The 16411-nt window shown below is 45.3% G+C and overlaps 1 protein-coding gene across 2 annotated transcripts; it reads left to right on the top strand.

Moving 5' to 3' along the window:
* Positions 1-365: 365 nt before the first annotated feature.
* LAMP5 (lysosomal associated membrane protein family member 5) lies at positions 366-12022 on the top strand (the record flags this gene model as incomplete). 2 transcript variants are annotated; one of them, XM_082644767.1, is made up of 6 exons in its annotated part: positions 366-429; positions 964-1136; positions 1511-1642; positions 1766-1871; positions 3231-3419; positions 11844-12022. In XM_082644767.1, 6 exons carry the CDS (start codon positions 366-368, stop codon positions 12020-12022), a joined length of 843 nt encoding a protein of 280 aa, XP_082500893.1. The 2 variants fall into 2 exon arrangements, with proteins under 2 accessions (XP_082500893.1, XP_082500894.1); XM_082644768.1 differs by lacking the exon at positions 1511-1642.
* Between the last annotated feature and the right edge of the window lie 4389 nt (positions 12023-16411).

Below are 16411 nucleotides of genomic sequence, written 5' to 3' on the forward strand. Positions count from 1 at the left end.
GCAGGAAACAGACTCAGGGAGAATTTCAGCCTTTCCAAATCTCATTGGAGCTCGGCACAAGCCCAGCCACAATCACTCCAGCAATACAACCGAATCCTTTCAGCACTCGCAGCCGTGGACAGCTCCCTCGCCACGCGGTCCTTTCCTCTGCAGTGAGCACACTAGCGTTCACCCTGCCCGGGTCGGCGCGGTACTCCATCCACACCAAGTCCGCCAGCGCATACGGAACGCGCGCTCCCTCCCTCCTCCCTCTCGGTGCCCCCGCCCCTCGCTCACTCAGGCTCACTCCAGCGGCGACTTTGAGGGATTCCCTCTCGGGCGGCCTCTGCAGCAGCACCACTGGCCTTATTCGCTGCTCCGCGAGGATGGATCTCCGAGGAAGAGCCGTTCTCGGCGTGAATAGACTTCGAGTGCTTCTGATGCTCTTCCGTGAGTAGCGTTTCGGCAACCGCCAGAGCAGGGTGCACTCTTTGCAGAGAATAGAACTGGCACAGTAAAGCCATTAGCTTAAGGTCAAAACGTGGCCCTAATGTTTGGCGGATTTGTTCTTTTTTTGGGGGGGGGGAGGGGAGGACCTTCCCCTCAGTGGCAGGGAATTCCCCAGAGAGCCACACACTTGTACGCCAATCCCAGACACGATGCTGCACAGGCCTGCTTCGTGGGCTCAGAGCACTGGCCAGAAAGCTTTGGTTTAAAAGCCTAAGATGAAGAAAAAGGCCAGTCGGATTACAAATTAGTAAGGCTTTAAATGTTTTTTAATTTTATTTTTATTATAAATTAACAGCAACGAAGTCGAATTTGTTGACGCTAGGTCGGCGAAACGGCTCGCAGAGCGCCCTGCAGCCGGCAAGGAACTTTGTCAGCCCAAAGCCCGCAGACCACCATGTCTCTCCACCCTTGTGCCCGAGACACGTGGGCTCGCTGAGCCCCTAACCGATAGGATTTTTTGTTTGTTTTCTGCAGATACAATGGCTCGAATCATGGCAGAACAAGAAGTGGAGAATCTCTCAGGCCTTTCCACTAACCCTGAAAAAGATATATTTGTGGTGCGGGAAAATGGGACGACGTGTCTCATGGCAGAGTTTGCAGCCAAATTTATTGTCCCTTATGATGTGTGGGCCAGCAATTATGTAGATGTAAGGCACTTTTTCCCTCGAAGCTTGCTCCTAGGGCTCCAGGGACGACGGGCACCTTCCCTCGAGACCCTGTGAAGACCTGGGTCGCCCGCCTTCCCCCCTGCACCCTGCAGGCTGCTCCCAAATGCTGCATGGATGGGGGTTCCGGCTTGTAATGCCTTCTGCTCGCCCCGCCTGCTTTGAAAGTAAATCCCTCTCTCTGCTTCCCTAACGGCCGGGTCTGCACGCAGAGCATCTAACCGCATGTTCCTGGACCTGGGAGCGCGCGCGCAAGGGAGTGCCCAGGCGTGCGACCCGGAGTTTGGACGCGCTGCCCTTTAGAGCCCCCACTGGGGCTTGCGCGCTGAGGGGGTACGGGGCGTCTGTGTTCCCAGCTAATCACGGAACAGGCTGATATCTCACTGACCCGGGGAGCTGAGGTGAAGGGCCGCTGTGGCCACAACGAGTCGGAGCTGCAGGTGTTCTGGGTGGATCGCGCGTACGCGCTCAAAATGCTGTTTGTAAAGGTAACTGCTAGTGGGGCACTCAGAGGGGTTGCAGGCTCCGGGTGGGTGTGGGTAGGGGCCGCCCCTCCTTTTCCCCACCCAGATCTGCTCGGGCGGTTAACGCGCGCCTCCCCCGCTCGGCAGGAAAGTCACAACACGTCCGAGGGACCAGAGGCGACGTGGAGGCTGAGCAAGGTCCAATTTGTCTATGACTCCTCGGAGAAGACCCATTTTAAAGACGCGATCAGTGGTGAGTAGAGACCAGCAGGGCTGGGGACGGAGCCCGGGGAAACGCAGACACTGCAGGGATCTCAGGCTTGGAGGCCGAATTCCTCAGGGTCAGGGCCTTGTGCTCCCAGGCCAAGTTAGCCCTGGGCTTTCTCTCCAAGGTGGAGGAAGCAAGCGGGAACGCGGGTGGGTCCTCTGGCCTTCAGGCCTTGTAGATGCACAAGAAACCCAGGCCCTGACGACCAGCCTGTCACCCATCACCTGATCCTGGATGAGATGTCTCTTGAGGGACTGTCTTCCTGTGGCTGCTTCAGGATGGCTTTCTTATGATTTGTCCTTTAAAGAAGCACGGAGAAGGACAAAGCTGTATTTTTAGTTTCTTCTGCACCCTGGTTTTTATTCTTATGCGCTAAAACGTCAAGGGGGACAGTATGACTTTCATTTTGGGTCAGAATCTGATGGCCTTCAGATCTTTTGGCGCATTGCTCAGGCCTCACTGCAATCTTCAGTCATCCACTGCAGCCACCCCAGAGTGGATTCTGAACCATGTCCTTATTTATTAGCTTTTCATGCCCATCACTCCAACAACTACCCAGATCCTCCAAAAATATTGTGGCAAGGGATATCCAGGCTCCAAATAACAATGCTGGGATCTGCAGGCACCATCAAAGACCACATTTAAATTTATGTATTTATTTTGTAAATTGTCTGATCTACTCATAATGAAGCCTTCCATCACCTGGGCACCTGAGTTGGGAAAAGATTTTTGTTGAACATGTACAAGAATACATATGTCATCTTTTCCATTTCACCCCTTATCATCCCAGTAAAAAGGGCAATTTTGTCTCTTCATCAAAATTCATATTCAAACATTTCCCACAGTTAAATTAGACCAAAAAAAGGAAAAGAAAAAAAGAACCTTAATCCAGAAAAGGAGGAAAAGGGGTGAGGCAGGCTTCCAAAGAATATGTATGCGTACAAGGGCATCTGCTCAGAGCACTAGCAGCAGCCATGCTTTGCTGAGGAAGATATTTTACTTTTTGCAGGCCAGTGGGAGGTGTAGGATGCCAAGTCACTGTTCTTTGTGGATCTTTGGAATCTCTGTTGTTAGGTCTTATATAGTAAAAAGGGTTGGGGTTTTAGGTATCACTTTATTCTTCCAAAAGGAAATTCCAAATTAATATTTAAGAAATCCATGCTCATGAAAGAATGGGTGCATTCACATTCGCATAGCCCCAGCCGAGCAAGGCAACAGGGCATGTCAGCAGAGGATCAGAGGTGGGGGTCTGGGCTAAGAGGCAAAGGTCAACTACCTGTATCACCATAAGGAGGATTCTGCCAGCCCTAGGGGCCTAACCATTACTTTGGGCCTTCCCTGCAGCCGGGAAGCACACAGCCAACTCGCATCATCTCTCTGCCTTGGTCACGCCAGCTGGAAAGTCCTATGAATGTCAAGCTCAGCAGACCATTTCACTAGCCTCCAGTGATCCACAGAAGACAGTCACCATGATCCTGTCTGCAGTCCACATCCAGCCCTTTGACATCATCTCTGATTTTGTCTTCAGTGAAGGTAGGTCGGTGGGGAGGCAGGAGGAGAGGGAGAGGAAGGAAGCAAAGGCTGACCTCAAGATGGATGTGGAAGGCAACCTGCCAGGGTACCAGGCTGTTACCACTTGGACTTTCTCTAGGACATCATGGCGCTGCCTCCCTCTATAATTCTTCAAAGACTAAAGGCAACAAGCTGAATTGTATCAACTTCAATGGCTTTCTCTTTCATCTTCCCTCTCTCTCTTCCTCCTTCACTTCCTTCTTTTCCTCTCTCTTTCTCTCCCTCCCTTCTTTTTCTGTTTTCTCCCTTCCTCCCTCCCTTCTTTTTTTCCCTTATTTTTTCATCTTTCCCTTCCTCCCCTCCTTTGCCAAAAAAGGAAAGTGGATAGGGAGAAAGATAAGAAAGTCAGCTAAAAAAAGTATATAATTTTGATGCAGGTTTCCCAAGGAAAGGCAGCTAAAAGTCCCAAGCAGCTATTGAGAGAGCCATGGGTTGGAGAAGGTCCTTTGCTTGTGTGGGTGTCAGTTTCACCATGGTCTCTAGACACTTCCAGCCCTAGGTCCTACCACTGTGAGTCTAAGTTTTTGTGTGACCAGAATGCAATAGAGGTGTGTGTGTATATGTGTGTGTGTGTGTGTGTGTGTGTACAGGTTACAGAGACAGACTCACGAAGACCTGCCTCTGTCCAGCTCTCACCTTTGTGTGGAGGGACACCCATGAGGCTCCAAGGAGGCAAGGTCCCTGATCTGCTCCCTCTGGGGCATGCAAGAAGGCTTCTTCTCAGTCTGTGCGAGCCCTGGAAGGGGATCAGGCAGGATCCAGCTGGGGCAGGTTCAGGGCAACCATATCCTCCTGGTTCTCTGCATCCCAGAAGAAGGGCAGGAGAGGAGCTCACGTTCTGCAATTTGTCCAAATCTAACATCAATTTACTCTGGGCAAGTGGAGTAAGTGAATTCCTCCATTCATTTTTTTTTCTCTCTCTCCCTGTTGTCTGGAGGAGGTTGTTAAAGGCAGTTTGATATTCTCATTTATTCCTTGTAGTTAAGAAATGAGGAGAGATCCTGACTGCTTTATGGATGCCTACCTTTGGGCTGGCGGTCCCCAGGTGAATACAACCATTCGAATGCGTAGGATATTAGGGAATCCCCACCTGGGTCACACACAAATCCTTAAATCAGTCCCAAGGAGTCCAGCTTTCATTAAATGCCCCTCCTATTCAAAGTATACGGAATAGAATCCCTCCCCCCATGATTTATTCAGAAGGCATTTAGGAATTCCTAAGTTAAACTGTCCTAAAGAGAAAAGCCTCCTTCTTATTCATCTTTGTAATTTTAGCAGCAAATACAGTGCTTGGCACATTGCAGATGTCCTGTTAACTTTGGCTGAATTGATATTCTGAAGCTGTGGGCTCAATTAATAGAGACTTGCAAATGCTTCAAAGACAGGCAAATCAGAATTTAATAGATTTAGTACAGCAGCGCCATGCCTACCTGTTATGGCTCTTACCTGTATGGGCTATTCCACCTTATAATGTGTTTTCTACAAAATTGAAACTAAACTAAACGCCAAGATCTTAACACTAAAGAATGCTGTTGATTATGAAAGTATTTATAAAATGCAATAGTGTCTTTCTTAAACTGAAAATATTAAATGCAATTAAAAGTAATTGGACTGGGCTTCCCTGGTGGCGCAGTGGTTGAGAGTCCACCTGCCGATGCAGGGGACACGGGTTTGTGCCCCGGTCCTGGAAGATCCCACATGCCGCGGAGCGGCTGGGCCCGTGAGCCATGGCCGCTGAGCCTGCGCGTCCGGAGCCTGTGCTCCACAGCGGGAGAGGCCACAACAGTGAGAGGCCCGTGTACCGCAAAAAAAAAAAAAAAAAAATGTAATTGGACTTATGATTATGGATGGCCCAGAATTCATTTTGAAAAGATTGGATCACATAGACCCCAGGGTCCCTACCATAGATACTTCCGAGTTTGCATAGGTACTTTCAGTAGGTCTCTAGTTACGTTTTGTGTTTCTCTGGTCAATGGTTTCCAGACACTTCTTCATCTCTTGGTACTACTGGCGCTAAAATTGCTGCTTTTCCTAGTTCCTCATCACAGTCTCACCCTAACCCTCTCTGGGTTATGTCTAAGTTCCTGTTTATAGTCATTTATGAATGGAGAAATCAGATCTCATGGATGTTAGAATTGTGTACAAAATAAGAGTAAATGAGTACTGAATAAGGACCAGAGCTATTTTCCTAAAAATCAGTGATATTCTTGGCATAGATTTAATGATGTTTTTGCATAAAAAGCAGTTTTTATCCACTTCCAGGGCTTAAATGGATAGATTTAGACAGTTTGTAAGCATGTATAACTTCCCAAACGCAGATATATTAAGCACAAGCAAATTGCTCTTGTCTCACCTAGGCTTTTCTGGGGAATAATTAGGGTGTTGCCTCCTGTCTGGTGCCCTGGGGCTCAAGCCTTGACACTCCTGGGAGGAGGCAAGCCTCATTCAGGATCACTCACTGAATCCATGTGCCTTTGTGTGGCAGGGCTCCTTTTGTTCCTGGTTCCTCCTGTCTGTGGCTCTCAGCACCTGCCCCCAGTGTGTTTTGGAAGAGATCATTTTATTTGATTTTGTGGAATCTGAAAGATTCCTTTTGGAGTGCCTTTTCGGGACCTGGCACTTGGACCCCACTCCCCAGAATAGAAAGAGGCTCTGATGTGTTGCTAATGCCTGTATGGGTGAGTGAAGCCTGCCTGCGTGGCGGTGGGGAGGGCATCTGGTCCTATGTCTGACGCCCACTGCAGGGCTATGTACACGCGTTCTGTCATGTGCAAGCAGGACCTGCAGCATAAGGGCTTCCAGTGAAGAACCTATTCCCTGTGTGAGGGGGTCATGCCTGGCAGTCTGCAGTCTCCCACCTGCCTCCTTCATAGATTCTGAGAAAAGCAAGGAAGGGTCAGTGAAATGGGTTAGTGGACACTCATAGAGGCTGAAAGCAGCCCAGATAGGGATGGCATCTTTATCACACAAATCCCTTTAGACCGTTGAGCTTGGCTACTATGCTGATCTCCAATGAAAGTAGCCCAGAGGCTCCAGATCACTGTGCACAGCTCTGGTGATCTTGTTAACATGCCAAGTCAAGTCTGGTTCCATAGGTCTGGGGGCAGGGCCCAAGAGGCTCCATTTCTAGCAAACTCCTTGCTGATACTGCTGGTCCATGGCAAACTATTGGTAGAGGGATTTGAGGGATTTTGAGCTGATCAAGGGATATGATATGACCATGAGAGGCAGCAACACACAACCTTCATTGGGTGGCACTTGGGCAGGTTGTGTAAAGAAAGTCCCTCACAGCATGGGACTGTCCAGCAGAAGGCTTACAGCACCCTGGGGACCACTATCCCAAAGGAAAGGAGGATAAGGGATGTCCGGGCAGGGAGAGGGGTGTCAGGAGGGGGCTTATGGGTCTAGGTGATGTCACAGCAGCACGGGGAGGGGTCTTCGGGTCAGAGAGCTCGGGGGACAGCAGAAGCTTAGGGCCTTATCTATCCTATCAGTGGGTAACAGCTGTTGGGTGAGATTTGTAGGCAAAGCAGACAGGCCCTAAATGGCTAAACATGTCTGTTTGGGCTGTTTTTTTTTTTTTTTTTTTTTTAATAATTGGTTGTGGGTCTCAGCCTGCAGTGAAAATATAAACCACCGAGGGGCCAATCCATGGAGGCCAGCTTATTTCTATAACAGGTACACTTGGTGTGGCAACTCTCAGCCTGCAGTTCAAGGCAGCCCATGTGTCTCAGCTGGTGTTGGGTAACTTGTCCTTCCACAATTCATTCCTGGTAGTGAGTCCCTTTGAGGCCCCAGGAGAATTCTGACTGTGCTAGCATGGAGGATGCATCACTGGGAGGGAACAGATCAGCCTGAGTATCTTAATGGCTTGAATTAAAGGTGACTCTCATGCATAGAGACAGAAGAAATGTAATGGAACACGAAGGTGCCTCTGTGCCCCTTTGTTAAACACTCAGGTTTAATGGGCATTTAAGTCACCACGTATAGACTGGGCCCGTCTTAATTCTCAAGGGGGGAAACAAACAAATAAAGAGACCTGTGAAGAAGGTACTGAGATCCCTGTTTACAGTGGAGAAGCTGAGGCTTAGGGGTAAAGATACTGGCCAAGACTGCGCTCCTTGTGGCTGCCAGGGCTGGGACAGGAACCTGTCTTTGGGTATCAGATCCTGTGCTCTTAGCCTCTCCAAGCCTCAGCTGCTGCAGCTGAGCAACTATACCAAACATGTGAACGCAGGAGGCCATCTTCAGAAAGGTTGTTGGGTGCTCTGAATTCATGAGCTTATCATTGTTTCTAACAGTGTGTTTGGGAGATACCACCTGATCTGTGTTTTACCCAGATCTATAGGCCAAGTGGTCTGTGTTTTAGTGGAAATGAATGTACATCACCCCCAGTTGAGCACCCCAAGACTGGCTGCTGTGCTGCAAACCAGGGCATGGTGTGCCGATGCTGATCCAGAGTGCTGTGTACACCTGTGGTTTGCATGGCACCTCCTAGCCAAGAAACATGCCACCTGAGTTGCTCCATCTCAGAGCCTCCTGGGGAAGCATCCACAGGGAGACTATCCTGTTATTAACACCACAGAGAACTATGTCGAGGGCTGGAATACAGAGGCCTAGCACAGGGCCACATAGCCATCCAGTCATAGAATTCTGTGTTCTTGCTACTGCTCTGGAGCCTAGTGTTTTAGGTTGGGTTTCCCAAGAAGCACATCCTCTATAAGTATGTAAGGGCAAGTAGTTTATTTAGGTGGTTCTAGAAGGCACTGCTAGGGGAGTGGGGAAGTGAGGTGGGAAGGCAAGGAAGCTAGTACAGGTGCATAAGTGAGCAGGTTACCACTGTGGGCACTGGGGCTCACACTGCTGGAACTTCTGGGAAAGAGTGTGGTACCCACCTGAGTTACCCTCCAACTCCCATCCGCCACTGATGGCTGCTGGGGTGGGGAAGGGGGGTGTCAACTCTCCAGGATGTCTAACCTACCTTGTAGTCAAAGCCCATTGGAATGGGTGGGAATGGTGAATACCAAGGTCATAGGACCCTGTTGGTGTCTGTACACCAGTACACCCAGTACTGGGATATAGGAACATTCCCTGCCCTGGTGGAGCTTACAGGCTAGTGGGAAAGAGTTTATACAGCTCTTCCTTGTGCACAGGGATGTTCCTGGCACACAGTGGCATCAATCAGTAATTGTTTTCTTATTTACCGTTGTGCTTACATCTTGGTGAGGGTATCTGCTTGTCTCCAGCCAAAGATCTCCAAAGCCCACTCATCTTAACAGCTTCTCAGTCCACAAAATACATTTTGCTGAGGTTGCAGGAGTCCCGAGCCAGTCCAGAGAAGATATGGAAAGAGGGACAAGCCCCTCCCTCCAGTTGCCCTATCAGACAGCAGAGGGACATTAAGAGCTTTTACAGTGTGTTTGCCTCAGGGAGTAAATACAACTTTAAAATGTTGTGGTCATCAAACAAAACAAAATAAAACACACGTCTAGAAAACAGAACCTAAGATGATTCAGGATTGAATTGGGCACACCAGGTTTATGGTTGAGGGGACTTGAGCTGGCAGCTGGCAGTTACACAGTTTTGTCTGATCTGTCTTCGTCTGGTTCTTTGCAATGACTGGGCTGGTTATTGCTTTTTCGAATCATGGGCCATCCACCCTGGGCCTCGGTTTTGTGTTCTCTAGAACTGTAAGTCCAGCCAGGGCAGAGGTGTGAGAGACACCAAGACCTGTGGAGATGAACAGGGAGTCAGGGGTCTCCGAGCACCCAAAGCCAGATGCTGAGCTGGGCTAAGCCAAGGGATGCTCTTCTCCCAGGCAGAGATGGAGGCCAGCTGTCCTTGCTCTATAATCTGTGGGTTGTATAATCAGTTCATTGGACAGGATCTTAACCCTGGAGTGCATAGGGTTTGTGTATAGAATTCAGGGGGTCTGCAATTTCAGTAGGAAACATTTACATCTTTATTTTCATTAATTTCTAATTAATGTTTAACATTTTCTTCAATTATAAATAAAGGTAACAACCCACAGTAGTATTAGTCATACCTATGACTTTGCCACCAATATAAATAATAGTCTTTTTCTTCCCACATGTTTGTGTAGATCTTGCAAAGTAACAATTATGCTTCTCCCTACTTTGCAGTCACAGCCAGTACACCTGTGTACTAATATATATATATATATATATATATATATATATATATATATATATATAAACTGTTCCTCATATTATTTTAAAATATTTTAATAGATGCACTTCAGTGTAGTTTGTTTTCTTTGTAATCTTATGTATTTTATTTTTATGCAATTATAAGTATTCTGAGAAGGGGTATACTTTCATTACACTAACACTAAAAAGATTATAACCTCTGCTTTAGTGGGTCATGACCAGCACTATTTTAAATGAAAGAGAATAGTATAGAGGCTAAATTATTAGAGGCACAAAGTAAGGAAAACCATTGTTTTATAACACTTTGGTTTTAGTTATGTATGTATACATACGTTCTGGGTTGTAATGTAAAATATTGTTTTTCCTGGGGGTCAAAGGCAGAGTTTGGAGACAGTGGCTTAAGCCTGAGTGGTGAATGTGTGTCTTTTTTTTTATGGGTTCACAATCTCTCACCTAAAACCCTTGGGGCTAGATGTTTTTCAGAATTCAGAATAATTTTGGACTTTAGGAAGATAACACAGTGCATTTTCCATATATTATATAAGACCCAGAAGACTTAAGGAAGCTCCTGTAATCAAACAGATTAATGAATCTGTTTCCTGCAGTGAAACACATGAATCTTCATGCTAAGGAGGAGAAATGAGAATCAGAGCAACCAGCTTTTGCTGCCAAATGAATGATACAAAGTACTTGTGGTTTCTAGAGCTTTGTGGATTTTGGAATGGTGGGTAAGGGAAAGAGGACTCAGGAATTCCCCTTTCTTTGACCACTTAATGAATGGGGATGGGTGGGGAAGGGGATTCAGTATTTTTCATGATAATTTTTGACATCCCCTTATTTTCCCATAATTACTTTTGACTTCTTGTCCATAGTTTAATACTCCCTTTATATTCTTCTTCCAGTGATGTGTTTAATTCAGGTTTTCTCCTAAGGCAACAAAACAATTTTTAAAGAAATAAACTATAATAATATTTTAACCATAATTTTTTGCCAAAATACACCATGCTTTTCTCCTCTATCTTCTTTAAAGGATGGTGTATTAGATGATTTTCCCCATAACTATACCAAATTTTTTATCCATTTAAAGCTAATACTTTTGGCACCACAATTCTGATACCAGTTCTGACGTGTGTGGTGTAAATCCATCAAACTCTACATTTTCTTTTTTAAATGGTGGTATAATTTACATATAACAAAATGCACAAATCTGAAGTGTTAACTCAATATGTGTTTACCTATACTTGTAGTCACCTAACCCTCACCTAAATCAACATTCAGAACATTTCTGTCACACCTAAAGTTCTCTTGTGTCCTGTTCTGCAAGACACACTGTTCCCTACTTCTCTGACTTCAATCACCATAGACTTAGTTTTGCCTGCTCTTGAACTTCATATAAATGGAGTCATACAACATGTACTCTTTTGTGTCTGACAGTTTTCACTCAACATAATATTTTTGAGATGCATCCATTTTGTTACGTGTAGCCATAGTTCATTCTTTTGTATTGTTGATTAATATTCCATTGTATGAATATACCACAGTTTATTTATCCATTCTACTCTGATGGACATTTTGGTTGTTTCTGGTTTTAAGCTATTATGAATAAAGCTTCTATGAACATTTATGTTCAAGTCTTTTTGTGTCCATATGTTTTCATTGTTCTTGGGTAAATTCCTAGGAGTGGAATGCTGGGTTATAAGGTAGGTGTATATTTATCCTTACCTTATTACAAAGTGGTTGTACCATTTCCCACCAACAGTAGACAAGAGCTCCAATTACTCTGTATCATTGACAACACCTGGTAATTTAAGACTTTCTAAAAGGTGTATTTTGTCTGTGATTCTATGTACATTATACACCAGTAAAAAGTTTAAAGAATTAAATAACACTAAAAATGATGGTGGTTGTGCCTTATGCCCAAACTCTGAAAATTTGCATAAATCATTTGGAAGTTTTATTGACATTGGCCAGGAATCCAATAACCTGAATGTTGCCCTATTTAACTGATGTATTTTTATTTTACACTATGCAGAAATTTTAAGGGATTGGGCCTTAAGTTTGGTTGGGAAATATTGTTTCTGAAAAAGAAAATATCTCTGAAGTTTCCTTGAGAAATCTTCTCACCTCTATCTGCCTTTTAGTTTTCTTGAGCAGACTTATGATTCAGAATATTTTGGCAGGAGCTCATTGCTTTTCTTCTTCTTTCCCATTTCAGAGCATAAATGCCCAGTGGATGAGCGGGAGCAGTTGGAGGAAACCTTGCCCCTGATTTTGGGGCTCATCTTGGGCCTCGTCATTGTGGTAACACTGGTGATTTACCATCTCCACCACAAAATGACTGCCAACCAAGTCCAGATCCCTAGGGACCGATCCCAATATAAGCACATGGGCTAGAAACTATTAGGCAGATAGACCCCAGCCCCCCTCCACTGTCTGGATTGGGTAGAAGAGCAAAAGCACTTTCCACCTGTACATGGGATATACCAACATAGCTGCAATCAAACAGACCTGGGTATTCAAGGCTCGCTTGACCTGCATCCATGCTTAAACCCCGGGATGGGGGATTCTTTTGGATTCATGGGGTGAAGGACAGTTGCTGGGGAGTGGAAGGAAGGGGTCAGCCAGCTTTCACACTCATCGTGGCTTGGCTTTGACTCTCCAAGGAGCAACTCATAAAACTCGGAGAGGTATCTGACTCTGAAGTTTAGGGATTGAAACCACACTTCATTCGGAAAGACACCCCTTAAGGTTCAAGAGGAATATTGGAGGCTTTGCTCCCTTGAACACAGATGGCTTACCCTATACTGTTGTCAACGTACACAAAATACAGCCTCATGCTCCCTGCAGCAAGACCCCTGAAAGTGACTCATGCTTCTGGCTGGCGTTCTGCATGTCTTGTGATTGTCTTGGGAATGTTTCACTGCTACCTGTACCCAGTGAATTCACAGCACAAGAACCTGTTTAATGTAACTATGCAGAGTTGTTTGCACTTCATATTGTGACAGGTCCAAGTAAGGGGACCTGAAAAATCAATCCATGTGAGTTTGTTTTACAAAATGAATTAAAACACACTACTGTCTAACATTTGAATGCTTTCTTGAAACAAGAAAACAAACTAAAATGGTTTCTGGGGCACCCAGAGGAGAGAGGGGAATGATGAAGACGGGATTTCATTTCTGCAAGGGGAAAAGCAAAGAGAGAGCAAGGAAACAATGGGGGGGGCGGGGGAGTTGGCTTTTCCAGGTGAAAAAAACGTGGATTTATTTTGGCAAATAGAAGTAGTTTTAATAATGGCACCTCTTGAACGATTGGTCTAATATAGCTTCTGGTGCTTCTTGGTCTTGAGTCTGGCATTTCACTTTGGATTAAAAAGCTGGACTGAACATAGTAGCTTAGGTTGAGTTTTATTTGTGATAAAATGTAATTTACTGAAATTCCCTAGAGAAATGTACATAGTTTGGATTTCACTCACTTTCTACATAATCATTTTTCAGAACATCTGAGCAGGGGTAGGGGAAATCCTTTTCTTTGGTGTTAGGGTGGGAATCCGTCTACCCTGTAAAATCATCACCATATGAGAGGAAGCTCATGAGTTATCTCCCCAAGTCTTCAATTGTTGACAGTAGCACATCCTTATAAGTTCATTATACCAGCAAATCTTGATAACTATCAGCCAGTTGCTCTCCTATTATCCATTTGCTGCTCTGGCAACCTCGGTCTTTCCCTGCATGACTTCTTCTCAGTGTCTTCCTGGTCAGTGAGGAACAAGCCCTGATTCCTCATGAAAGTTGCCTGTTGTACAAGAAAAAAGAGACGCTTTGGTGCCAGTGGAGGCAGACAACCCCCACCCCACCCACGTGTCCTCCACCCTTCCATCATCTGTGATCATCTCACCCCCACACCCCAAACATGACAAGCCCTTTCCCTTTTAGCATCTCATGTATTTTTAGGAAACTTCATATTTCTCTGGAACCATCAAGGATCTGGGGAGAAACAGACACTTAGATGTATCCCCTTTAGAAAACATTTTTAGGCTTTCTGAGTTGTACTTCTGAAAACTCCATCTTTACTTAATTTAATCTACTTTTACAAAAGTAAATTCATATTTTTTAAAAATTTTGCTTTCACAAGACAGGACTCATTACTATTTTTGGAATTGTCATTCATTCATTCAACAAACAGTTTTTGAGCACCTACTGAGTGCAGGCTCAGTGCTGGGTGTACAGTAGTAAATGACAACTGGGAGTCTATAGGGGGAGAACAGACAGGAAAACACACACGCATACATGCGTGCACACACACACACACACACAGGTCATTCTAAACAGAACAAAGTGCCCCGGCGCTCTAACAAAGTTTTGCCATATGGCTACGTCCCTGTGTCTAAGCTAATTAAATCTTTCTAGAATCCAAATTTCTTAATTCTCAAAATTAAGAGTGATTTTTTTTCCACCTGTGATATGCAGTATGTATAAAATGCCTTATTACTACATCTGTTATTGTTATTATTAATCACGGCATCTTTATTTAGCAGTCCTAAAATTAGGTCTCAAGTTCAGCCTAATTTCTATGAACCTCGCCTTATTTTTCTTAGCCCTTTTTTATCTTCATCATCAACTAAGCAGAATAAAAGGGAGCCTCCTGATGAGGGCAGAGCCAGTGGTCTATGGGTGGACAAGGCAAAGTGTCCAGAGGGATGACTCATGTTCATTGCCATTGTCCTGCATTTCACAGAGGCTCCTGCAGCAGGAACAAGCTGTGGGGTGGCTCGTCTATTTGCATTGTTTCCTGAGCTCAGAGATGGGAAAGGAAACAAACAGATAATCCACAGATGCTCAATTACCCCTTTAACTGTCATTTTTCCTTTTTACTGGAGTTTTAAACACAAACGCCTCTGGGCACAAAAGGATGTTGTGTCTGGTTGCTGCTCTGCTGGCCTGGAAAAGCCAGGCTGGATGAACCATATGCATGTTTCTTTGGGGGAAGGAGGAGCTTGATTTCAATTCTGAGCGTGGTTCTTTGTAGGGTTCCCCTATTTTTGGCAAATAGCTCCCAGTGAAGCTGCCTCAGAGAACAGGGAAGGCTTTTCCCCACCCCCAGAAAGCCCTCTAAACTATAACCACTCTTTTCTCACCAATTCTAATGTTTCCATTAACAAAGACTTGTCAAAGCCACATGGATGGGGGAGACAACAGAGATATGAGAATGGAGAAGTGGGAGGAAGATGGAAGGAATGACCTGCAGTGTCTGGTGGAGGTAGCAGGCAGTGTGTGCACTGGGGTTGTTTACAGGGGAGGGTAGTCCAAACCAGCACTGGGCACAAACACCTCCCTGGAACAAACACCCAAGCAACCTGAACCAGATAGACACAGCTCTCAATGTGTGTCTCAAAGTGCAGTTTGCAAGCAGCCTGTACCAGAATCATCTCAGGGGGTCGTTGAAAAATGTCAGTTCTAGGGCATCAACCCAATGATTGAGAATCTCTATGGTGAGACCCTAGAATTGGTATTCTGACTATTTGTTCTCTCCGGATAATTCTGATTTAGCAGTATGACAACTTCTGGTTAAGAAAGCCGTTGCTGGGCCTCCCTGGTGGCGCAGTGGTTGGGAGTCCGCCTGCCGATGCAGGGGATACGGGTTCGTGCCCCGGTCTGGGAGGATCCCATATGCCGCGGAGCGGCTGGGCCCGTGAGCCATGGCCGCTGGGCCTGCGCGTCCGGAGCCTGTGCTCCGCAACGGGAGAGGCCACAGCAGTGAGAGGCCCGCATACCGCAAAAAGGAAAAAAAAAAAAAAAAAAGAAAGCCGTTGCTATCAGCCTACCTGCAATATTAGCCAAATTACTGGGCTTCTCTGTGCTCATTTTCTCATCTGAAAATGGAGTTCACTGCCCTCTCCTTGCAAAGTTATTTGAGGATGTAAGATAGTACATTTAAGTCCCTAGCACAGTGCCTGGCACACTGGAAATGCTCTATAAGAGGTATTACTAATGATATTTTTCTAGCATCCTTATTAAAATGTGTGTTCAAATTTTACCTGCCATACATGTACATGAAAGACCCAAAAAGACTAATGCAGGGTTTGTTTGTTTGTTTGTTTAATCTGGCATCCAGTTTTCTGTGTCAGTTTATTTTGAATTCAGAGTATGTTTCTATGCAAGGATTCTCTCCATCCCCAGCCCAGTGAACTGCTCAGGAGGTTGTCAGTTTGGGGGTGTTGGGGAGATGGTTGGAGTCCATGAATTTGGATGAGAAAAAACTACACCTTCAGTTTTACTCACCTCAAATGAAAGGTAGCATCTCCTTCAATTATGAACATAGGCACCAAACCACTGTAGTATAAGCAGGACCTAGGTATAGGTCATCAGCAGAAATTACCACATTATATTTGTTGCAAATACCTCCAAAAATCATTTATATTCCTTACTGGAAATTATGGCAGTTATTAGACCCATCACAGATCTTGTTATTTAATGCATTATAACCATAACATTAAAATATATATTTTGATAACTATGCTTTAATTGGTTTCCTTTATAAGCCTATGTATTTTACTTTATGCATTTTAAAACAGTTTTCTGAGGACTTCATAGGCGTCAGACAGCCAAGAGACTCCAGGGTGCAAAATTAATCTAAGAACTCCAGGGCTGATGGCTACTTCAGTTGTCATTTAAACTGGCGGAACCTGTCAGTTTGTCTTCTGGGGAAGGTCACAAAGGCTTATGTGACAAATGAGATATTTGGTAGCACCGATCTTGTGTTTTATAGACCCTGGTCTCGTGCTGG

Source organism: Mesoplodon mirus (genome assembly GCF_964341445.2).
Source record: "Mesoplodon mirus genome assembly, chromosome: 15".
NCBI classification, from domain to species: domain Eukaryota; kingdom Metazoa; phylum Chordata; class Mammalia; order Artiodactyla; family Ziphiidae; genus Mesoplodon; species Mesoplodon mirus.